The sequence below is a fragment of the Lichenostomus cassidix genome, unplaced genomic scaffold (assembly GCF_008360975.1).
Source record: "Lichenostomus cassidix isolate B80296 unplaced genomic scaffold, HeHo_3.0 HiC_scaffold_780, whole genome shotgun sequence".
Lineage (NCBI taxonomy): Eukaryota > Metazoa > Chordata > Aves > Passeriformes > Meliphagidae > Lichenostomus > Lichenostomus cassidix.
Window position 1 is genome coordinate 11292 of NW_028147850.1, and position 23015 is coordinate 34306.

The following is a 23015-nucleotide window of genomic DNA, read 5'->3' on the forward strand; positions in this document are numbered from 1 at the left end:
TGCAGCCGCAGTCCCTCTCCTCCATGCAGAAACCTTAAAGACCCATGTATGAGCTTCAAAACCAAATCCTGGACTTGCCTGGAACAAAGGAAGAAGCAGCAGGTGCTGAAGAAGAGCAGGGAGTGGTGGCACAGGTTCAGGGGTGGAGGGAAGCACTTTGGTGTCTGCTGAGGACATGGCCCGGTTCACAAGCACAGGATTTGCTGCCAGAGGACCCTGCTTTGCTCTTGCTGGATGCCATTCCCTACCAATGCATGGATTTTCATTTTTCCTGGACCAAGTCTGGTGGCTCTGTGGCAGCAAGTCTGTCCTGTGTCCAGCTGACAGCAGAAAAGTGCAGGACATGTCTGCTTCCAGCGCTTGTCTTGGCCACTCCTGCAGGGCACTGGCACCATAATCAGAGACACAAAAGAGCTTCTCCTCCCAGAGCTATCCCTATCCTCTGAACTTCTCCAGGTGACAGCCTTGATGTTCACTGGGGAGCCTCCCTGTTTGTGGCCATCCATTGCTGTGCTCAGCAGGCACCCAGCTGTGTTTGGACATGAGCTGCCACAGCCAGACATGCACGCACTGGAGCGTTCAATACCAGAGGCTGGGGGCTGATCTTTTTATTTCCCAGAATGCAAGAAAGACAGTCAGAGAAGCACAAGGAAACTTCACAGTGTCTCTGTAGGATCTCTTCGTCCCATGAAACTCAGCAGCTGATGATGTTCTGGTGCTGCTGCGAATCCCTTCCATGAAGAACAATCATTCCAGGAAGGAGCAACATCATCTGACAGATGCCAAGCATTGCCTCCAGCTGCTCCAGCTGCTCCTGCCATCGGGCACCTGCGGGAAGGAGCACAGGCAGCAATGCCCGTTGGCTTTGGCTGCCCCCTGGCAGAGAAGCCCGGCAGGGGCACAGGTCTGTGTGGCAGCAGACGGGCACCAGCACTGCCAGGGTACGGGGGGGGTGGCAGGTGTGCTTTTGTGGAGACTCTGCCACACCTGCTGATTTCAGTGCTCCCCAAGCCCCAGGGCTCAGAGCAGCATTGGTGCCCTGGCCCACGCCTTCCTTGTGTGTGTGACACCCCCGTGTTTAGGATGGCTAGCAGCCATCCTGGGGTGGGGGCGGCCCCAGGGCAGGTGGCAGCATGTCCATGGGCCCTTTGTGACACGCCGTGACATAGGTGCTGGAAGTGACACAACTAAGCCTCAGTGCTCGGAGCACGCGACGGAACAGGACGGGACAGAGCGTTGCCGTGAGGATTTCCCACAGCTGTTATGATCCAATTATTAAGGTTCTTTAGAAATACCTCTGCCCGAATTAAGGTACAAACGAGACCATATGCCAGTCAATAGTATGAGTTTTATTTGATAGAAAATATGAGAGAGAGAGAGAGAGAAAAGAGAGAAAAAGAGAAGTAAGAAAAGAGGTGGGGGGGACAGAAAGAGGGAAAGAGAAAATATCACCATCCGTGGATCCCAACGATGTTGTGTTGATCCTCTCCAGCCGGTCTTCTCGGTGGTGGTGGTCCCCCCGAAAAGCACAGAATGCCATGGGTTAATATACACTCAGGCCAGGGGCAATGTCCAGGCATGTCCCCCCCAGGGGAGGGGCAGTCTCTTGCAGCAGACTCTGCTTGCATCACATGCACTCCTGTGGTGCCAGGCCTAGCACTCTGGGGGGTCTGTGATGGATTGTGACTCCCCCTCAGCTGCCTCTCACGTGAAAGTCCCGTGGATGTAGCTAGTGAGGCTGGGGGTTCCACAGCTGGGCCAGTCTGTGTAAACCTGGCTTCTGTGAGCTGTGCTCTGCCCCCACCCCAAACTCAGCCAGGGATGATTCTCAGCACAGCTGGTGGCTTTTGCCTTCGTGGATGCATACCTTTCCCTCAGCTTGAGATGATTGAACAATAGGTTTCCCTTTATCTAATCTCAGCAGTTTGACTCAGTCCAAAGTCCCAGTCAGGTATCTTCAGGGAGGCTTCTTTGATTGTAGCTTCTTTATACACTTTTTGTTATAATGAGCAAAACTTTATATCAATGTTTGAGGCATGAACTATTTCAGTCTCTGACAACAGCGCACTCGTTCCTTGCTGACCCAGAGCTTTTCCGAGGCGTTCTTCCTGCAGGTGACCTCGAGGCCAAGCCACAGGACTTGGTGACCTGTGGCCTCCTCGAGGCTTCTCTTTTGCAGGTGCCCCCGAGGCCAAGCCACAGGACTTGGTGACCTGTGGCCTCCTCGAGGCTTCTCTTTTGCAGGTGCCCCCGAGGGCAGACCGCGAGACTTGGTGATTCGGAGCTTTTCCAAGGCATCGCCTATCCCTGTGGCCTGTGCCCTCGAGGCCAGACCGTGGGACTTGGTGACCACAGTCACCAAGGACGAGGAGTCTCCTGTCCTTGTGGCAGGAGCCCTCAAGACCAGAGTGCAGGACTTGCTGTCCTGTAGCCTTCCCAAGACTTCTCTCTTGCAGGTGCCTTCAAGGCACGACTGCAGCACTTGCTTACCCAGAGCTTTCCCAAGGCGTCTCTCCTGCAAGCAGCCATTGTTCCGGTCACAGACATGGAGCAGAAACCCCCAAGCGAGCCCAAGGTGGCCTGGGAGGAGGAGGAGGAAGAAGGCCCTGGAGCTGCCCCAGCACAGCAGCCTGGAGAGGTGGAGCAGGTCCAGCCGCTGCAGACGGGTGAGTGGCGGAGCTGGGCCACAGGGCTGGTGCCTGCAGCCAGCTTGGCCCCATCCCATCCCAACCCATCCCCCAGGGACATGCCCATGGATAGACTAGAAGAGGGGCTGGGGCTGACCCCCGCTGCAGCCGTGCTGCATCCCCTGGGCATCCCGGGGCTGTCCCTGCCTGGGCAGCACAGGCCTGGGCTGTGTTCTCTGGCCTCTCCTGCAGCCCCTCAGCCCTGGCTGTGCTCACTCTTTCCCACATGCAGGCACGGACCAGACACAAGAGCAGGACCATGCCCCTGGCTGCTGGCACTTTATAGGCCAGGTATTCTGGGCCATTCCCCCCCTGCTCAGCTCAGCATCAGCATTGGAGTGCTTTGATGGGACATCTCTCTTCCCTCCCCTTCATTTTCTTGAAGATGTTTCAGAACCTCAAAGGCACTCGACGCAGAGGGATCGACACCATGCAGACTGAGGGTGCAGCAAAGACTCACCCCATGCCCGCTCAGGACCTGCCTTCAGCTCCTAGTCCAGATCTTTTTGGGATGAGGGTTGTCTCCCATGCAAGTGAAGTAAGCAGTCTATTGACAGAGCTTGAGCCTTGCAAGCGCCATGTGGGTCCTCAAGCGATGGGCACTGGGCCCCCTCAGCCTTTGAGGCTGGCCCAGTGTGGTGGTTAGGGAAGGGAAGTACTTCCTGGGGGAAGCTGGGGAAGTTGTTTCCTTTGGCAACACTGCAGCTTTCCTTGTGCATTCTCCGGGTGCCAGCCTTTGTGAGGAACATGTACCTGAGCCTTGTGTCTAGTTCCAGATGACAGGTTCTTCATGGACCTCCTGAGGTTGAGCCAGGAACACCCTGCTGATGTCGCAGTGACCCTCCTGTGCTGTGCCCCATCTTGTGACAGGTACAGGGCCCACCTGCCTTGAGGGCTTAGGGCTGACCAGGCTTTAGGGCCCATCACCCTTTACAGCCAGTCCAGTGGGTCTGCTAGACAGTCAGCGAGTTCCAGGACCCAACAGCTGCCATTTCCTAGCCCTAGCATGTCAGCTGCCCAGCCTGCCGCCATGCTCCCTGCCTGCACCCCAGAGCACCATGTCTCTATCACCTGGGCCCCCATGGCTGCCCAGGCCACGGTGCTGTGGCTGAGACGCCCCTGACTAAGAGCTCATGACCCACAGAGCTGCTGCAATAATGTAGAAAATTGGCTAATAGATAAGGGACATACAGACTTAAACAAGCTGTTTCTTAACAATAGCCGTACTCAGCTAACTATGGCATAGATGCCAACTCTCTGGCCAATCAGCAATTTAGGGCACAATGGCCTTGCTGCAACATTGGGATAAGGCTACTGATAGGGATGGGGAAGAACCAATAAGAATATAGAAAACTGGACAAAGTTAGTATGTATCCATACATAGGGCAAATAGCCAGACTTAGGGCGTTGAAGCAAATAACCAATAATAATATGCGGTTGCAGAATATGCATTACCTAATTAACCACCCTATAAGTATGTATGCTGAAACTCAATAAACTGAAGCTTGCTGTAAAAACTCATATTGGGTTGTCAAGCCTCCTTTGTCTCTACAGAGGACCATAGCCTCGTCAGGAATGGCAGCGGAGAAGGTGCTTCCAACACTGCTCTGTGTGATGGAGGACTGGCCAAAGCACAGAATGTCCACCTCTGATGGGGAACTCAATGATGTCTTTGCCCTGGCTGTGAGTTTGTGGAAGTGGCCTTTGCTCACCCCCAGGTCGCCTCTCCCGCAGCTCTCCATCCTCCTTCCCCCAGTGCATCTCCCTGCCTCAGGCGCTGGGCTGAAACCTGGCCTAGGGGCAGGTCCAGGGCCACCAGGCCCGGTGCTCCCCCTGCCTCTCCCCTGGCCTCTCCCTGCCACGCTCGGGCCCTGCCACACGGACACCTCGGCACTGAGCGCTGTCTCGGCGTGGTTTGTCTTTTGCAGGCAAGCAGAGTGGTTTGGGAGATTCTCCACCTGCCCTGGTGCCCAGAGCCATTTAGAGTGTCTTCTCCCCGCCTCCTCTTGGCTCTACTGTTCCAAGTGTTCTTTAGCACAGAACAGGTGCCAGAGGAGGTTGATAACTTTTGGAGAGAATGCCGAAAGGACGACCGCCTTCCCACCAGCATCAGCAGGTGCTCCGTCCCAGTCGTCCTGTCCTTCCTATGTACTCAGGGCAGGGCCAGTGCTTCCAGCGTGACCTGGGCTTTGCTCTGCACACAGCTTCGCAGTGCAGACCATGAGGGCTCTGCTCTACCATCTGCGCTGTCTGAATTTACTGATGGCAATGGAATGCAGGCGTGGCTGGGACACACTGCTCTGTGCTGACACCCACCACTATGCCGTGGGTGTGCTGGCCAGGTGAGATCCCCTTCTCCCCACAGCCCTCGGCATTTGTGCTCTGTGCCTGGGGTGCCCCACACAGTCCCCATGGTTGTGGGCCAGCGGGCCTTGTCACTGAGGGATGGCCAAGCAGACTGGAAAAGGCTGGGAGAGGAGGCTGACCAGGAGCCTCCAAAAGCACTCACATCCCTTCTAGGGATGCTGGGGAAAGACCAGACCTCTGTGAGTTAGTCCTGGGAGAGGTTTGCCACCCCACCTGAGGGACTTGGTTCCTTTTTCCTCCTTCCAGGGAGATGCGCCGTGTCTCGAGCCCTCTGTGTTCTGGGATTGCACTCCACCTGCTCACACTGCTCAGGGGCAAGGAGCCAAGCTGGGATCTGCCCGCCCTGGCATTCCTTGTGGAGGTGAGCCTGAAGGCCAGCGCTGCCTCGCCCAGCTGCCTCCCAGCTCTCTGCCCTCTCATAGCCGCAGCTGCCTGGGACGGTGCCCGTGCCCTGTGCTGCTGCATGGGCCTAGGCCTGAATGGTTCTGGGCTCCTGCCAGCCGGCTCCCCTGTCACTGCCTGTGCCTTTCAGGTCCTTGACTGCCTGGACTTGACTGAATGTGGTCACAGGGTCTTGAAGGTCATGTCAAGGTACCTGCAGAGTGAGTGCAGGGAGAGGCGTTGCCTGGCACTCAGGGGCCTCATGGTGCTCAGCAAGGACCCCTCGATAGTGAGAAGGGGGCAGTGGCTGAAGCCATACTGGCAGCATGGGGCTGCATGGGGAAAGCACTTACTTGGAGCTGGCTGGGATTTGGGATGTGAGGCAGCTGCTTCCAGCTCTCCTGCCTCCTGTTCAGCTGCCTGAATGGTTTGGGACAGGCCTTTGGCTTCTGGGCCCTGCGGCAGCACAGTGGGGTTGCAGCGCCAGGGCAGTGTTGGCAGTGCGACTGTTCATGGCTTCACAGCACAGCCTTGTGTTCCACACAGGCCAGAAGAATGTGCTGGCTGTCTCAAAATCTTCTGGAGCCGCTGGGAGAAGCAGATGGAGATGTGGTCGGCATGACTCTGTCTGTGTTCAAAAATATGCTCCAGAACAAAGACATCCTGGTGTCCAGCACCACCGCCCCAAAGCTGGCTGAGGCACTCCTGCCGCTGTTTGATCACGTAAGGCTCTGTGCTCCCAGTCATGTGCAGTGGCTGCTGCCCAGACGCTTTGCATCATGAGAATTTTCAGGCGTTTGCCTGGGTGCACCTGGAATAGTTGGTGCTGAGATTTTTTTGTCTTCCTTTTCTCCAGGACAACAGCCATGTGCAGCTGCTCTCCATTCATCTCTTCTGTATGGTGATGGAGTTGGTAGTGGAAGAGGCAAAACAGCCACTGAAGACAATTGTGAGCCAGAGCCTACTTCCACTCTTCTTCCACTGCCATAATGAGAACCGGCCTGTGGCAGAGGTGAGGACTCATGGGCTGGCGGTGAGTCCCTGGGAGGGGGCTCAGCTGCCTCCTGCCCTGGCACCTTGCAGGCTGCAGCCTCCTGCAGGCCTTGGCACAAGGATGTGGATGCTGTCACCTGGGCTGTGGTGCCATCTCCGGGTCTCTGCTGCTCTCCAGGCATCTTGGGCAACGCTGCTTTGTGTACCTGGGTTCCTCAAGAGAAGGGGTCTGAAGCAGCTGGTGAAGAAGAACCAGCTGTGGAAGTTTGGCGAGTGCCTGGTAAGGATGGTCTGAAAGCCACAGCCCAAGCCTGGAGAAATCACCTCCCCTGGTGGCCAGTGTGTGGGGTTGGCAGCTGTGCGCCTGCCCACTGCTGCACCCAGGAACCACACGGGCTCTTCTCCAGCCTGCCCTGGCCCCGAGCCGGGTGCCGATGGAGCCCCGGCCCGGCTGGGCTGTGCGGCTCCCCGGGCGGCACCCGGCCCTTTGCCCCCTCCAAAGCGCGGCGCCAGCGGCTGCTGGCGGGCAGGGGAGGCCAGGGCTGGGCCGGCCAAGGGGCAGAGCCCTTGCCAAGCCTTCCCTCCTGGCGCTCTCTCCAGCTGCCAAAGGACAGGAGCCGGGCGGCCGAGCACCTGCGCCACGCCCTGCCCTACCTGGACAGCCCACAGAATTGCCTGTGAGAGTAGGCTGTCACAGGGTCCTGGGTGAGGCACGATCCCGGGCTCCCGCCCCGCCCCGCCGCAGCTCGGCCCCGGCCCCGGCTGCTGCCCCGGCAGCGGCATCCGTGCCCAGGGCTCGGATCTGGGAGAGGCAGATCTGCGAGAGGCAGAGAACAGCAGCAGGAACGCTGGAGCCGGTGCATACCCCGCCGTCTTCAAAAGCAGGGCCAGTGCAGCCCTGCTGGATTTGCTTATGAAGCACGGTGTTTCCAGTCGAAAGCAGGCAAGCAAGCAGCCTGTGGCCAGGGCTGGAGCCTGGCCAAAATAATGTGGAGGCTGACGGAAAGCCTCATGAAGCTACTGGAGGACACAGACGGAGACATGGTTGCGATGACACTCACTGCACTGGGCTATAGAGTGTCGGACAAAGTCGTGCCGCTCCCCAGCCCCACCGCCCTGAAGCTGGCTGAGGCGCTCCTGCCACTCTTTGACAATGTAAGGCTCTGTGCCCCCAGGCACGGGCACTAGTCCTGGCCTGGGCTTTCTGTGCCCTGTGGATCTTCAGGTGTGTGCCCAGGTGAGCCCAGAGCAGCCAATGCTGAGGTCTTTTGTTCTTCCTTTCCAACAGGATAATAGCTTGGTGCAGCGGCTCTCCATGTTTGTCTTCCGAGGCTTGGTGACTTCTGTGAGGGAGAAGGGAAAAAAGGCCCTGGAGACAAAGGCGCGGCAGAGCCTGCTCCCACTCTGCTTCCACTGCCATGATGAGAAGACATCTGTGGCAGAGGTGAGGACTCGTGGCTTGCTGGAGTCCCCCTGAGAGGCGGCTCAATTGACTCCTGCCCTGGTGCCTCATGGGCTGCGCTCTAGGCGTCCTGTGCCCTGAGCTGTGGTGCCATTTGTGGGTCTCTGCTGCTATGCAGGCCTCTCAGGAAGTGCTGCTTGCTGTGGCCAGGTTCCTGAAGAGGTGGGATCTGAAGCAGCTGGTAAAGAAGAACCAGCTGTGGAAGTTTGGCGAGTCTCTGGTAAGGATGGCCTGAAAGCCACAGCCCCAGCCTGGAGAAAACCCCCTGTCCTGGTGGCCAGTGTGTGGGGTTGGCAGCTGTGCCCCTGCCCACTGCTGCACGCAGGAACCACACGGGCTCTTCTCCAGCCTGCCCTGGCCCCGAGCCGGGTGCCGATGGAGCCCCGGCCCAGCTGGGCTGTGCGGCTCTCCGGGCAGCACCCGGCCCTCTGCCCCCTCCAAAGCGCGGCGCCAGCGGCTGCCGGCGGGCAGGGGAGGCCAGGGCTGGGCAGGCCAAGGGGCAGAGCCCTTGCCAAGCCTTCCCTCCTGGCGCTCTCTCCAGCTGCCAAAGGACAGGAGCCGGGCGGCCGAGCACCTGCGCCACGCCCTGCCCTACCTGGACAGCCCACAGAATTGCCTGTGAGAGTAGGCTGTCAGGTTCCTGGGTGAGGCACGATCCCGGGCTCCCGCCCCGCCCCGCCTGTCCTAGGTTGCAATATTGATGTAGTTAAGTATTCTATTACCACCAGCTGTGGGCCATTAGCTGCTATCACCCACTCCGGATGACAGACAATGGGCCATCCGTTAGCTATTATCACTTGCTAATGACCCACCCCGCATGACAGGCAATGGGCCATCAGGGACCCACCGTGTGACTCATGGACTTATCTCATCCCATTGTGAGATGCTCTGCCGAGGAGGGAGGAGCCAGGTGTTCCCACCTGGATATAACCTGGCCTTAGAACTGCCTGAGCTAGCCCTGTCTACTGGGTTCCCAGAGGACCAGAGCTACTACTGGATCTTCAGCTGGAGACTAGACCTTCACAGGATCACCGCTTCAACTGGACTACTTCAGTTAGACTGCTACTACCACCCTAACAGGGTGTTAGGTTGTATCTGACTTTGTCAGTGCTTTTCCTTGTATTATTTCACTTATTTTTAATTTCAATCTTGACTTGTGATCTCCCATTGGTTTGTTTTCAAACCAATACATATTTTGTTCTTCCTTTCTGACAGGATGATTGCCTGGTGCAGCGGCTCTCCATCTTTGTCTTCCGAGGCTTGGTGACTTCTCTAGGGGAGAAGGGAAAAAAGGCCCTGAAGACAAAGGCGTGGCAGAGCCTGCTCCCACTCTGCTTCCACTGCCATGATGAGAAGACATCTGTGGCAGAGGTGAGGACCCGTGGCTTGCTGGAGTCCCCCTGAGAAAGCGGGCTGCTGACTCCTGGCTTGGTGCCTCAAGAGCTGCGCTCCAGGCGTCCTGTGCCCTGAGCTGGGGTACCATCTGTGGGTCTCTGCTGCTATGCAGGCCTCTCAGGAAGTGCTGCTTGCTGTGGTCAAGTTCCTGAAGAGGTGGGATCTGAAGAAGCTGGTGAAGAAGAAGCAGCAGTGCAAGTTTGGTGAGTGCCTGGTAAGGATGGGGCTGGCAGCTGTGCCTCTGCCCACTGCTGCACCCAGGAACCACACGGGCTCTTCTCCAGCCTGCCTGGGCCCCGAGCCGGGTGCCGATGGAGCCCCGGCCCGGCTGGGCTGTGCGGCTCCCCGGGCGGCACCCGGCCCTTTGCCCCCTCCAGAGCGCGGCGCCAGCGGCTGCCGGCGGGCAGGGGAGGCCAGGGCTGGGCCGGCCAAGGGGCAGAGCCCTTGCCAAGCCTTCCCTCCTGGCGCTCTCTCCAGCTGCCAAAGGACAGGAGCCGGGCGGCCGAGCACCTGCGCCACGCCCTGCCCTACCTGGACGGCCCACAGGAGTCCCTGCGAGAGGAGGCCGTCAGGTTCCTGGGTGAGGCACGATCCCGGGCTCCTGCCCCGCCCCGCCGCAGCTCGGCCCCAGCCCCGGCTGCTGCCCCGGCAGCGGCATCCGTGCCCAAGGCTCTGCAGCCCCGCCTGGCCTCGGGGCTGCTGCCGCCCCGCTCTCGCAGGGAGCCGTGCCCTTCCCGGGCTGAGCTCTGCCGTCGCAGGATGCCTTGTGGCCCCGGGGCTGGCAGCGCCGCTGTGGGGGAGCTGTGCCGCTGGGGCTGTGACACAGGGTTCTGTGTTCCCAGGGATCGCCGGGCGGCATCTGAGGGGGCAGCAGGAAGAATTCGATGTCATTTGCAAGGGTGAGTGAGGGCAGTGGGGTGTCAGCGGGGGCTGGCAGGGAGGAGCTGCAATCCCTGTCCCGGCTCTGGATGGCTCTGCGCCCTGTGTGGACGAGGGGCGGCGTGGGTAGAGCACAGAGAGATTTCAGGGGCACGTGGGGGATTCGTCGTCAGCACCTTCCGGCTGTTCCCGTTGGTCCCTGCTCGTCCCTGGCCATGGCAAAGGCTGGCGGGGATGGCCCTGGCCGGGGAACTCTCCTCGGGTCCCCGCAGATCCAGGCTCTGACCGTGGCTCTCTTCCTCTCTCCTGCAGCCCTTGAAGACACGGCCAAGGACGTAAGCAGTGCCGTATCAAATCTGGCACTGCAAAGCTTGTACATCCTCAAGGCAGCAGAGAGAGCTCCCATGTCCAGAGCCCAGAGGCTGCATGACTTGCTTCGCATGATATGGAAGTCGCGGCCTCGTCTGTGTGGCCATTGCTGGCTGTGTCCAGCTGCCAAAGGATAGAGCTGATCTGTGTGCTCTATCTGCTGGGGGCACCTGAGTCAGTGGGGAACATCTGTTTTTATGAAGACTTCATTTTTTTTTACTATGCCCTAAGAAAAGGGTTCATATATTTGTAATGTAATTAATATTATATTTGTAGTAATATAATTTATACTGTTAATATAATTTTCAAATATAGAATGTGTTATAATACAGCCAGTGCCAGGATCTTTCTTTTGGTTCCCAATCACTGCAGGGCATAGGGGAAGAGGGGATGATGGATGCTTGTGCCCAGCAAGTTCCCCAGGCGTGCAGTGTGGAAGTGGCCAGAAGCCCCTTGGCCTTCGCTGGTTCTGACGAAGCCCTAACACTTCCAACGGAGCGGGCTGGCAGAGGCCGCAGCTGCGGGGATCCCTGCAAGACTGGTGCCTAGAGATGGCCCCAAGCCTTCTGGCAACCTGGAAGCTCCACCTGTGTCCTCCTGCCCGTGTGTTGCTGGCTGGATTGCTGAGGGCTCCCCGGTGCCTCTTGATCCGGGGCTCCTCTGGAGCTTCGTCGGGGCTGCGCCACGGCCGGGCAGGATGGCCGGGCTGGGGGAGACCCTGAGGGGACGGGACGGTGGGAGGCCTGCAGGGATGAGGTGCTGCCGAGGCCCTGACGGGACAAGGCAGTGGGAAGGCACGAGGGAGATGTGTGAGGGGGTGGGCAGCAGGAGGCTGCAAGGGGACAGGAGGCCCCTGAGGGGATGGGGTGGTGGGAAGCGCTGAGGAATTGGGTGTCAGAGGCCAGAAGAAGCCCTCAGGCAGCCGCCCTGTTCCTGCAACCCGGCTGCTCTGGTGTTTCCCCAAGGCATCTCCCTCACTGACCGGTTGGAGGGACCTCCCAAAATGAGGTGTGTGCCCCTGCTCCCAGCCTCTCAGACCTGTGGGCCCAGCGGTTGTGGGGCTGGGCGCCTGCCCTCCCTGTCCTTGCGACTGGGGCCCTGGCCCTGCTCAGCCTTAGGCCATGAGCTTGACTGCCTGGGTATTGAGTCTTGTTCCTCTTGTTGCGGGGGAGGCTGACCTCTGTGGCTTTGGGCAAGACAGAGGAAGAAGAGCAGCAGCTTTGAGCCCAAGAGGCACCATGAGCAAGGCCCTCTGGGCCAAGAGCGTTCCCGGGGCACGGATACATGAGCGTGTGAGCTTTGCAGTTCCAGATGGGTCCTGTCCAGGGAAAGGGCTCAGTAGACTCAGTGGACGTGAGCCACTGGTGGATGTCCCCTCATTTTCCCTCAGTGAGCCACACGTCCCCTCAGTATCACTTGCGGCACCCTCCACTCCCTCAGTGACCCTCAGTGAGCAGGGCTGGGTCTTTGCTTTGCTGTCATTGGCCTTTTGCCATCACGCTCCTTGGGCTTCCTGGAGAGAGGTGCAGCCCTACAAGGAGGGTGAGATCCCTTGTCTCTGCACTTGAGGGGGCAAATGGAGCTCCCCCAACTCCCAGCCCCACCTGTAAGGAGAGCAGGGCTTTTCCCCCAGCCCCAGCAGCTTTCTGCCGGCTGGTGGCCCCTGCCCGGCATGACTCTGCCGGCTGGTGGCCCCTGCCCGGCATGACTGCCTGTACCCAGGGTGCATCGCTGAGGGGGTGGCTGGTGTCCCTCCATTTGCTGATGGAACGCGAGGGTCACCGAGGTAGTGGAGTGTGCCCCAAGGGATGCTGAGGGGACATGAGGTTCCCTGAGTGGGTGGCAGATGCCTTTTATCTCACTGAAGGGAAGATGGATGCCCTGTGCGTTGATGAGGTGCCGTGATGGTCTCTGAAGGCCACGTGGGTGCCCCGCATGCCACTGAAGGGTCACTGAGGGGGAAGAGGGTGTCAGGTGCTGCGGATTCCCCTGAGGGGATATGGGGGTCACTGAGGGGGAGGAGGGTACCCCTTGTTATGCTGAGGGAACACGAAGGACATTTGAGGCGGAGGCACGTGTGTCGCTGAGGGGCCATGAAGGTCTCTGAGGGGAATGCGTGTGCCAGGTGATGTGGGTCGCACGGAGCAGACACGGGCGTCACTGAAGGGGAGGCAGGAGTCTGTCGTGTTCCTGAGGGTACGTCAGGGTCACTGAGGGATCGCGATGGTCACCCGAGGGGCAGCCGGGCATGCCGTGTGTCGCTGAGGGGACACGCGGCTGCCCGCAGGCACGCCACGGCCGCTGAGGGGCCGCGGGCGCCCTGAGGGACACGGCAGGCCCGCGCCACTCCCTGCTGCGCAGCCGCCGCCGCCTCCTCCGCGCCGCAGGGTACGTTTCCCGCCCAGCATCGAGCGGCTCCGCCCCGCCGCTCCCCTCAGCCGCGGGGCGCGGGAACTGCCAGCCGCTGTGGCTGTGTGCCTCTGGGCGAGGCGCCGGGGGGCTGCCGGGAGCGGACTGGGCTTTTCAGCGCTCCCACCCTGTGAGATCGCAGCCTGTCCCTAAACGCTATCAACTTTTGTTCCCAAAGCTGGCACGCCGGTGCATGCACTCTTTACATGTATTTCTAGTCGTCTGATATAAATACAATTTGCTTAGAAGGCTAAGCACCCAGATTTGCACCTGCAGTCTCTTCAATAAAGTGGGGAAAAAAAATAGTCTTTGTTATTATACGTTGTAATTGGTGTACAACAAATGACCCCTTTGTTAAATTTGTTTTCCTCTCCTCTGCCCATCTGTGGCAGGGGAGAGCGAGCGAGTGGCACCTTCTCAGGCAATCATTCTCCAGAAGCCCAGTGCCAGGCACCCACAACACCAGATCTCGCTTGTTCCTTGCACAGGCTGTCCGTCAGACCTGCTGAGCTCTGTCATGCTGGCGCCCCAGAACGCACTGGATTTCGGCACCATCCCCCTGAGGAAAGCCTTTGGTCCAACCCTGCATCCCCATTTCAGACTGTACATGAACATTGTGGACTTCTTCCCGCTCACCCTGGAACCGTGCGGCAGTGTAGAAGCTCAGCTGTGACAGCCCTGCATGGGAGAGACTTGAATTCATCTAGGGAGTGTTTCCAAAGGCTTTGTGTGCAATCCTTGCTGCTTTCTTTTGTGATAATTTGTATCCCGGGAGCATTGCAATTCTCCAAATTGCAATTTTCCAACATGTGTTTGCCTTTGGAGATGGAGAAGAGATTGTTGGAAGCTTTAAATATAGCCATGCTTGAGCTTCCCAGTTGGTGGCCGTCCATTGCCTTGCCAAGTAGGCACCCAGTTGTGTTTGGACGTGAGCTGCCACAGCCAGACACGCAGCAACTGCAGCGTTGAACATCAGAGGATGGACGAATGTTTTTCCCAGAAAAACAGACAGAAGAGCACAAGGAAACATGACAGTGTCTCTGTAGAATCTCTTTGTCCCGTGAAACACAGCAGCTGATGGTGTTCTGGTGCTGCTGCTAATCCCTTCCATGAAAAACAATCATTCCAGGAAGGAGCAACATCATCTGACAGATACCAAGCATTGCCTCCAGCTGCTCCAGCTGCTCCTGCCATTGGGCACCTGCCCGTTGGCTTTGGCTGCCCCCTGGCAGAGAAGCCCGGCAGGGGCACAGGTCTGTGTGGCAGCAGACGGGCACCAGCACTGCCAGGGTACGGGGGGGTGGCAGGTGTGCTTTTGTGGGGACTCTGCCACACCTGCTGATTTCAGTGCTCCCCAAGCCCCAGGGCTCAGAGCAGCATTGGTGCCCTGGCCCACGCCTTCCTTGTGTGTGTGACACCCCCGTGTTTAGGATGGCCAGCAGCCATCCTGGGGTGGGGGCGGCCCCAGGGCAGGTGGCAGCGTGTGCAAGGGCCCTTTGTGACATGGTGCAGCATGGTCATCGTGGGATGCCACGGGACGGCATGTCCATGGGCCCTTTGTGACATGCTGTGACATAGGTGCTGGAAGCGACACAGCTAAGCCTCAGTGCTCGGAGCACGCGACGGGACAGGACGGGACAGAGCGTTGCCGTGAGGATTTCCCACAGCGCACTCGTTCCTTGCCGACCCAGAGCTTTTCCGAGGCGTTCTTCCTGCAGGTGACCTCGAGGCCAAGCCACAGGACTTGGTGACCTGTGGCCTCCTCGAGGCTTCTCTTTTGCAGGTGCCCCCGAGGCCAAGCCACAGGACTTGGTGACTCGGAGCTTTTCCGAGGCGTTTCTTTTGCAGCTGCCCCCGAGGGCAGACCGCGGGACTTGGTGACTCGGAGCTTCTCCGAGGCGTTGCCTATCCCTGTGGCCTGTGCCCTCGAGGCCAGACCGTGGGACTTGGTGACCACAGTCACCAAGGACGAGGAGTCTCCTGTCCTTTTGGCAGGAGCCCTCAAGACCAGAGTGCAGGACTTGCTGTCCTGTAGCCTTCCCAAGACTTCTCTCTTGCAGGTGCCTTCAAGGCACGACTGCAGCACTTGCTTACCCAGAGCTTTCCCAAGGCATCTCTCCTGCAAGCAGCCATTGTTCCGGTCACAGACATGGAGCAGAAACCCCCAAGCGAGCCCAAGGTGGCCTGGGAGGAGGAGGAGGAAGAAGGCCCTGGAGCTGCCCCAGCACAGCAGCCTGGAGAGGTGGAGCAGGTCCAGCCGCTGCAGACGGGTGAGTGGCAGAGCTGGGCCACAGGGCTGGTGCCTGCAGCCAGCTTGGCCCCATCCCATCCCATCCCATCCCATCCCATCCCATCCCATCCCATCCCATTCCATGCCCCATGGATAGACTAGAAGAGGGGCTGGGGCTGACCCCTGCTGCAGCCGTGCTGCATCCCCTGGGCATCCCGGGGCTGTCCCTGCCTGGGCAGCACAGGCCTGGGCTGTGTTCTCTGGCCTCTCCTGCAGCCCCTCAGCCCTGGCTGTGCTCACTCTTTCCCACATGCAGGCACGGACCAGACACAAGAGCGGGACTCTGCTCTTGATCGCTTCCGCCGAACAGCGCAGGTAGCTGCAGCCATCCCCACTGGGGCTGGGCTTGCTGTCACCGTTCAGTTGAGCGCCTGGAGAACTCCATGGAGTATCCCTCTCTTCTTGCCCTTCTCCTACAGAGTGTGTGCAGATTTATCAAGAGTCTTCGGGAGGAAGAGACCAGCATCAGGAAAGCTAGGGCCAGAGCATACTCGGCCACCTTCAAAACGAAGACCAGTGCTACCCTGCTGGATTTGGTTATGAAGCACGGGGTTTCCAATCCAAAGCAAGTAAGCAGCCTGTGGCCAGGGCTGGAGCTCTCCAGGAATTGCTTGGCTTCCCAAGCCATGCCCACTAGTACCTTTAAGCCTTTGAGGCCATCACGGTGTGGTGGGAAGGGAGGCACTTCTCTGGGGAAGCTGGGGACATTACTCCCTCTGGCAGCTTTCAAACTCTCCCTGGGCCTTCTGCAGGTGCCACCCATAGTGAGGTACATCCACCGATGGCTCAACGCCAATAACGAGTCTTCAGAGCACGCTGCGTATAAAATACTTCTGGATCTGATGGAGCAATACCCCGCTGACGTAGTGATAACCCTCCTGCGTGTGGCCCCATCGTGTGACAGGTGCAGGACCCACCTGCCCAGAGGGCTCAGGGCTCACCAGCCCATCACCCTGTGGAACCTGTCCCTGGGGTCTGTCCCCTCAGGAGCCTGTCCACTGGGCGTGTGGGCAGTGGGCATAGACAGGGCTGGAAGGCAGCCTGGGCCCCCACAGCTGCCTATGGCACGGTGCTGTGGCAGAGACTCTCCTGACACAGAGCTCTGACCCCACAGAGCTGCCATGACCATGTGGGAGGCGATCATGTCCTCGCCCAGGACTGTGAGGCCAGCGATGCTGACTCTCCTTGATGTGCTGGCAAACTGGCCAAAGCACAGCACGTGCACCTCTGATGGGGACAACAGGGATGTCTTTGCCCTGGCTGTGAGTTTGTGGAAGTGGCCTTTGCTCACCCCCAGCTCGCCTCTCCCGCAGCTCTCCATCCTCCTTCCCCCAGTGCATCTCCCTGCCTCAGGCGCTGGGCTGAAACCTGGCCTAGGGGCAGGTCCAGGGCCACCAGGCCCGGTGCTTCCCCTGCCTCTCCCCTGGCCTCTCCCTCCCACGCTCGGGCCCTGCCACACGGACACCTCGGCACTGAGTGCTGTCTCGGCGCCGTTTGTCTTTTGCAGGCAACGGTGGTGATGTGGAAGATCCTCCAGGTGCCCTGCGGCCAACACGTTCTGATGGCGTTTTTCCCGATTGTCTTTGTGCATCTGCTCTTCCAAGTGTTCTTCAGCACTTTGGAGATGCCAGATGAGGTTGAAACCTTCTGGAAGGGATGCCAGGAGCAACACGGCCTTGCCACCAACCCCAACAGGTGCTCCATGCCAGTCCTCCTGTCCCTCCCATGTCCCCAGGGGAGGAGCCAGCGGTCCCAGCGTGACCTGGGCTTTGCTCTGCACACAGCTTCGCAGTGAGGACCCTCAAGGCCTTGCTCTGCCGACGGCAGTGTGCGCAAGTGGTGCTGGCAATGGAACGCAGGCGTGGCTGGGACACACTGCTCTGTGCTGACACCCACCACTATGCCGTGGGTGTGCTGGCCAGGTGAGATCCCCTTCTCCCCGCAGCCCTCGGCATTTGTGCTCTGTGCCTGGGGTGCCCCACACAGTCCCCCTGGTTGTGGGCCAGCGGGCCTTGTCACTGAGGGATGGCCAAGCAGACAGGAAAAGGCTGGGAGAGGAAGGTGTCCAGAAGGAGCCGCCTCCCAATTTGCCCACATCCCTCCAGGGATGCTGGTCAAAGACCAGGCCTCTGTGAGACAGACCCGGGAGAGGTCTGTCCCCCCATCTCAAGGACTTGGTTCCTTTTCTCTTCTTCCAGGGAGATGTCTCGTGTCTCCGTACCCTTGTCTTCCCAGATCGTCCACCACATGCTTTGGCTGCTCAGCAGGGAGGAGCCACGCTGGGAGCTGCCCGCCCTGGCATTCCTTGCGGAGGTGAGCCTGAAGGCCAGCGCTGCCTCGCCCAGCTGCCTCCCAGCTCTCTGCCCTCTCATAGCCGCAGCTGCCTGGAACGGTGCCCATGCCCTGTGCTGCTGCCTGGGCCCAGTGCTGACTGGTTCTGGGCTCTGGCCAGCTGGCTCCCCTGTCGCTGCCTGTGCCTTTCAGGTCCTTGACTGCCTGGATTTGACGAAAAGTGGTAACAGAGTCCTGAAAATCGTGTCAAGGCACCTGCAGAGCGAGTGCAGGGAGAGACGTCGCCTGGCGCTCAGGGCCCTCCTGGAGTTCATTGACCATCCCTCAATGGTGAGAAGGGGCAGTGGCTGAAGCCTCGATGGCAGCGTGGGGCTGGGCAAAGCAGCCAGCCAGGCTTGGCTGTTCTTCAGGAGCTGAGGCAGCTGCTCCCAGCTCTCCTGCCTGCCAGCTCAGCTGCCTGAGTGCTTTGGGACGGGTCTTTGGCCTCTGAGCCCTGCGGCGGCAGGGTGTGGTTGCACAACCTTGTGTTCTGCACAGGCCGGAAGAGTGTGGAGGCTGACGGAAAGCCTCATGAAGCTACTGGAGGACACAGATGGAGACATGGTTGCAATGACACTCACTGCACTGGGCTATAGAGTGTCGGACAAAGTCGTGCCGCTCCCCAGCCCCATCGCCCTGCAGCTGGCTGAGGCGCTCCTGCCACTCTTTGACAATGTAAGGCTCTGTGCCCCCAGGCACGGGCACTAGTCCTGGCCTGGGCTTTCTGTGCCCTGTGGATTTTCAGGCGTGTGCCCAGGTGAGCCCAGAGCAGCCAATGCTGAGGTCTTTTGTTCTTCCTTTCCAACAGGATAATAGCCTGGTGCAGCAGCTCTCCATGTTTGTCTTCCGAGGCTTGGTGACTTCTGTGAGGGAGAAGGGAAAAAAGGCCCTGAAGACAAAGGCGCGGCAGAGCCTGCTCCCACTCTACTTCCACTGCCATGATGAGAAGACATCTGTGGCAGAGGTGAGGACTCGTGGCTTGCTGGAGTCCCCCTGAGAGGGGGCTCAGCTGACTCCTGCCCTGGTGCCTCATGGGCTGTGCTCTAGGCGGCCTGTGCCCTGAGCTGGGGTGCCATCTGTGGGTCTCTGCTGCTATGCAGGCCTCTCAGGAAGTGCTGCTTGCTGTGGCCAGGTTCCTGAAGAGGTGGGATCTGAAGCAGCTGGTAAAGAAGAACCAGCTGTGGAAGTTTGGCGAGTCTCTGGTAAGGATGGCCTGAAAGCCACAGCCCCAGCCTGGAGAAAACCCCCTGTCCTGGTGGCCAGTGTGTGGGGCTGGCAGCGGTGCCCCTGCCCACTGCTGCACGCAGGAACCACACGGGCTCTTCTCCAGCCTGCCCTGGCCCCGAGCCGGGTGCCGATGGAGCCCCGGCCCGGCTGGGCTGTGCGGCTCCCCGGGCGGCACCCGGCCCTTTGCCCCCTCCAAAGCGCGGCGCCAGCGGCTGCCGGCGGGCAGGGGAGGCCAGGGCTGGGCAGGCCAAGGGGCAGCGCCCACGCCAAGCCTTCCCTCCTGGTGCTCTCTCCAGCTGGCAAAGGACAGGAGCCGGGCGGCCGAGTACCTGCGCCACGCCCTGCCCTACCTGGACAGCCCACAGGAGTCCCTGCGAGAGGAGGCCGTCAGGTTCCTGGGTGAGGCACGATCCCGGGCTCCTGCCCCGCCCGCCGCAGCTCGGCCCCAGCCCCGGCTGCTGCCCCGGCAGCGGCATCCGTGCCCAAGGCTCTGCAGCCCCGCCTGGCCTCGGGGCTGCTGCCGCCCCGCTCTCGCAGGGAGCCGTGCCCTTCCCTGGGCGCCCGGATGCGGCAAGCGCCCGGGCTGAGCTCTGCCGGCGCAGGATGCCTTGTGGCCCCGGGGCTGGCAGCGCCGCTGTGGGGGAGCTGTGCCGCTGGGGCTGTGACACAGGGTTCTGTGTTCCCAGGGATCGCCGGGCGGCATCTGAGGGGGCAGCAGGAAGAATTCGATGTCATTTGCAAGGGTGAGTGAGGGCAGTGGGGTGTCAGCGGGGGCTGGCAGGGAGGAGCTGCAATCCCTGTCCCGGCTCTGGATGGCTCTGCGCCCTGTGTGGACGAGGGGCGGCGTGGGTAGAGCACAGAGAGATTTCAGGGGCACGTGGGGGATTCGTCGTCAGCACCTTCCGGCTGTTCCCGTTGGTCCCTGCTCGTCCCTGGCCATGGCAAAGGCTGGCGGGGATGGCCCTGGCCGGGGAACTCTCCTCGGGTTCCCGCAGATCCAGGCTCTGACCGTGGCTCTCTTCCTCTCTCTTGCAGCCCTCGAAGACATGGCAGATGATGTCAGCCCCGCCACTGCGAACCTGGCCCTTCAAACCTTCTACATCCTCCAGGCTGTCCAGAGGACTCGCTTGTCCAGAGTGCAGAGGCTGCAAGAGCAGCTCCAGCAGGCATGGAAGACACGGCCTCGTCTGCGAGGCTGTGGATGGCTGCGCTGTTGGAGCTCTGTTGAGAGCTGATCTGTGTGCTCTGTCTGCTGGGGCCACCTGAGTCAGCGGGGAACATCTGGTTTTATGAAGACTTCAATTTTTTTTTAGTATGCCCTAAAAAAAGGGTTCATATATTGCTAATGTAATTAATATTATGTTAGCAGTAATGTAATTCATATTGTTAAAATAATTCTCAAATACAGAATGTGTTATAATACACCCCGTGCCAGGATCTTTCTTTTGGTGCCCAGTCTCTGCAGGGCATAGGGGAAGAGGGGAAGACGGGTGCTTGTGCCCAGCAAGTTGCCCAGGCGTGCAGTGCGGAAGTGGCCAGAAGCCCCTTGGCCTTCGCTGGTTCTGCCGAAGCCCAAACACTTCCAACGGAGCGGGCTGGCAGAGGCCACAGCTGCGGGGATCCCTGCGAGGCTGGTGCCTGGAGATGGCCACAAGCCCTCTGGCAGCCCGGAAGCTCCACCTGTGTCCTCCTGCCCGTGTGTTGCTGGCTGGATTGCTGAGGGCTCCCCGGTGCCTCTTGATCCGGGGCTCCTCTGGAGCTTCGTCGGGGCTGCGCCACGGCCGGGCAGGATGGCCGGGCTGGGGGAGACCCTGAGGGGACAGGGCGGTGGGAGGCCTGCAGGGATGAGGTGCTGCCGAGGCCCTGATGGGACAAGGCAGTGGGAAGGCACGAGGGGGATGCGTGAGGGGGTGGGCAGCAGGAGGCTGCAAGGGGACAGGAGGCCCCTGAGGGGATGGGGTGGTGGGAAGCCCTGAGGAATTGGGTGTCAGAGGCCAGAAGAAGCCCTCAGGCAGCCGCCCTGTTCCTGCAACCCGGCTGCTCTGGTGTTTCCCCAAGGCATCTCCCTCACTGACCGGTTGGAGGGACCTCCCAAAATGAGGTGTGTGCCCCTGGTCCCAGCCTCTCAGACCTGTGGGCCCAGGGGTTGTGGGGCTGGGCGCCTGCCCTCCCTGTCCTTGTGACTGGGGCCCTGGCCCTGCTCAGCCTTAGGCCATGAGCTTGACTGCCTGGGTATTGAGTCTTGTTCCTCTTGTTGCGGGGGAGGCTGACCTCTGTGGCTTTGGGCAAGACAGAGGAAGAAGAGCAGCAGCTTTGAGCCCAAGAGGCACCATGAGCAAGGCCCTCTGGGCCAAGGGCGCTCCCGGGGCGCGGATACGTGAGCGTGCGAGCTTTGCAAGTTCCAGAAGGGTCCTGTCCAGGGAAAGAGCTCAGTAGACTCAGTGGACGTGAGCCACTGGTGGATGTCCCCTCATTTTCCCTCAGTGAGCCACACGTCCCCTCAGTATCACTTGCGGCACCCTCCACTCCCTCAGTGACCCTCAGTGAGCAGGGCTGGGTCTTTGCTTTGCTGTCATTGGCCTTTTGCCATCACGCTCCTTGGGCTTCCTGGAGAGAGGTGCAGCCCTACAAGGAGGGTGAGATCCCTTGTCTCTGCACTTGAGGGGGCAAATGGAGCTCCCCCAACTCCCAGCCCCACCTGTAAGGAGAGCAGGGCTTTTCCCCCAGCCCCAGCAGCTTTCTGCCAGCTGATGGCCCCTGCCCGGCATGACTCTGCCGGCTGGTGGCCCCTGCCCGGCATGACTCTGCCGGCTGGTGGCCCCTGCCCGGCATGACTCTGCCGGCTGGTGGCCCCTGCCCGGCGTGACTCTGCCGGCTGATGGCCCCTGCCCGGCATGACTGCCTGTACCCAGGGTGCATCGCTGAGGGGGTGGCTGGTGTCCCTCCATTTGCTGATGGAACGCGAGGGTCACTGAGGGAGTGGAGTGTGCCCCAAGGGATGCTGAGGGGACAGGAGGTTCCCTGAGCGGGTGGCAGGTGCCTTTTATCTCACTGAAGGGAAGATGGATGCCCTGTCCTTTGCTGAGGCGCCGTGATGGTCTCTGAAGGCCACGTGGGTGCCCCGCATGCCACTGAAGGGTCACTGAGGGGGAAGAGGGTGTCAGGTGCTGCGGATTCCCCTGAGGGGATATGGGGGTCACTGAGGGGGAGGAGGGTACCCCTTGTTATGCTGAGGGGACACGAAGGACATTTGAGGCGGAGGCACGTGTGTCACTGAGGGGCCATGAAGGTCTCTGAGGAGAATGCGTGTGCCAGGTGATGTGGGTCGCACGGAGCAGACACGGGCGTCACTGAAGGGAAGGCAGGAGTCTGTCGTGTTCCTGAGGGTACGTCAGGGTCACTGAGGGATCGCGATGGTCACCCGAGGGGCAGCCGGGCATGCCGTGTGTCGCTGAGGGGACACGCGGCTGCCCGCAGGCACGCCACGGCCGCTGAGGGGCCGCGGGCGCCCTGAGGGACACGGCAGGCCCGCGCCACTCCCTGCTGCGCAGCCGCCGCCGCCTCCTCCGCGCCGCAGGGTACGTTTCCCGCCCAGCATCGAGCGGCTCCGCCCCGCCGCTCCCCTCAGCCGCGGGGCGCGGGAACTGCCAGCCGCTGTGGCTGTGTGCCTCTGGGCGAGGCGCCGGGGGGCTGCCGGGAGCGGACTGGGCTTTTCAGCGCTCCCACCCTGTGAGATCGCAGCCTGTCCCTAAACGCTATCAATTTTTGTTCCCAAAGCTGGCACGCTGGTGCATGCACTCTTTACATGTATTTCTAGTCGTCTGATATAAATACAATTTGCTTAGAAGGCTAAGCACCCAGACTGGCACCTGCAGCCCCTTTAATAAAGTGGAAAAAAAACCCCAAACCACCTTGTTATTACATGTTGTAATTGGTGTACAACAAATGTACTCATGACCCCTTTGTTAAATTTGTTTTCCTCTCCTCTGCCTATCTGTGGCAGCGGAGAGCGAGCGAGTGGCACCTTCTCAGGCAATCATTCTCCAGAAGCCCAGTGCCAGGCACCCACAACACCAGATCTCGCTTGTTCCTTGCACAGGCTGTCCGTCAGACCTGCTGAGCTCTGTCATGCTGGCGCCCCAGAACGCACTGGATTTCAGCACCATCCCCCTGAGGAAAGCCTTCGGTCCAACCCTGCATCCCCATTTCAGACTGTACATGAACA

The 23015-nt window shown here is 60.1% G+C and overlaps 2 protein-coding genes and 1 long non-coding RNA gene across 3 annotated transcripts; all 3 read left to right on the plus strand.

Annotated features, from left to right (window-relative positions):
• The first annotated feature begins 2196 nt into the window (after nucleotides 1-2196).
• Nucleotides 2197-3221, plus strand: LOC146420622 (uncharacterized). The gene is made up of 3 exons (XR_014849090.1): nucleotides 2197-2666; nucleotides 2920-2978; nucleotides 3073-3221. It is a non-coding gene; the product is annotated as an uncharacterized LOC146420622 (long non-coding RNA).
• A 472-nt stretch (nucleotides 3222-3693) lies between these two features.
• LOC146420623 (maestro heat-like repeat-containing protein family member 6) lies at nucleotides 3694-7109 on the plus strand. The gene is made up of 10 exons (XM_085048081.1): nucleotides 3694-3786; nucleotides 4242-4370; nucleotides 4616-4803; nucleotides 4892-5029; nucleotides 5301-5415; nucleotides 5587-5769; nucleotides 5982-6158; nucleotides 6292-6447; nucleotides 6607-6708; nucleotides 7029-7109. Exons 1-10 carry the CDS (start codon nucleotides 3694-3696, stop codon nucleotides 7107-7109), a joined length of 1362 nt encoding a protein of 453 aa, XP_084904207.1.
• A 7804-nt stretch (nucleotides 7110-14913) lies between these two features.
• LOC146420624 (maestro heat-like repeat-containing protein family member 7) lies at nucleotides 14914-20410 on the plus strand. Its single transcript, XM_085048077.1, has 15 exons — nucleotides 14914-15212; nucleotides 15489-15547; nucleotides 15652-15801; nucleotides 15985-16136; nucleotides 16347-16494; nucleotides 16740-16927; nucleotides 17017-17154; nucleotides 17431-17545; nucleotides 17717-17854; nucleotides 18062-18238; nucleotides 18372-18527; nucleotides 18664-18765; nucleotides 19087-19189; nucleotides 19477-19533; nucleotides 19826-20410. Exons 1-15 carry the CDS (start codon nucleotides 15092-15094, stop codon nucleotides 20023-20025), a joined length of 2004 nt encoding a protein of 667 aa, XP_084904203.1. The 5' UTR covers nucleotides 14914-15091; the 3' UTR covers nucleotides 20026-20410.
• Nucleotides 20411-23015: the final 2605 nt, after the last annotated feature.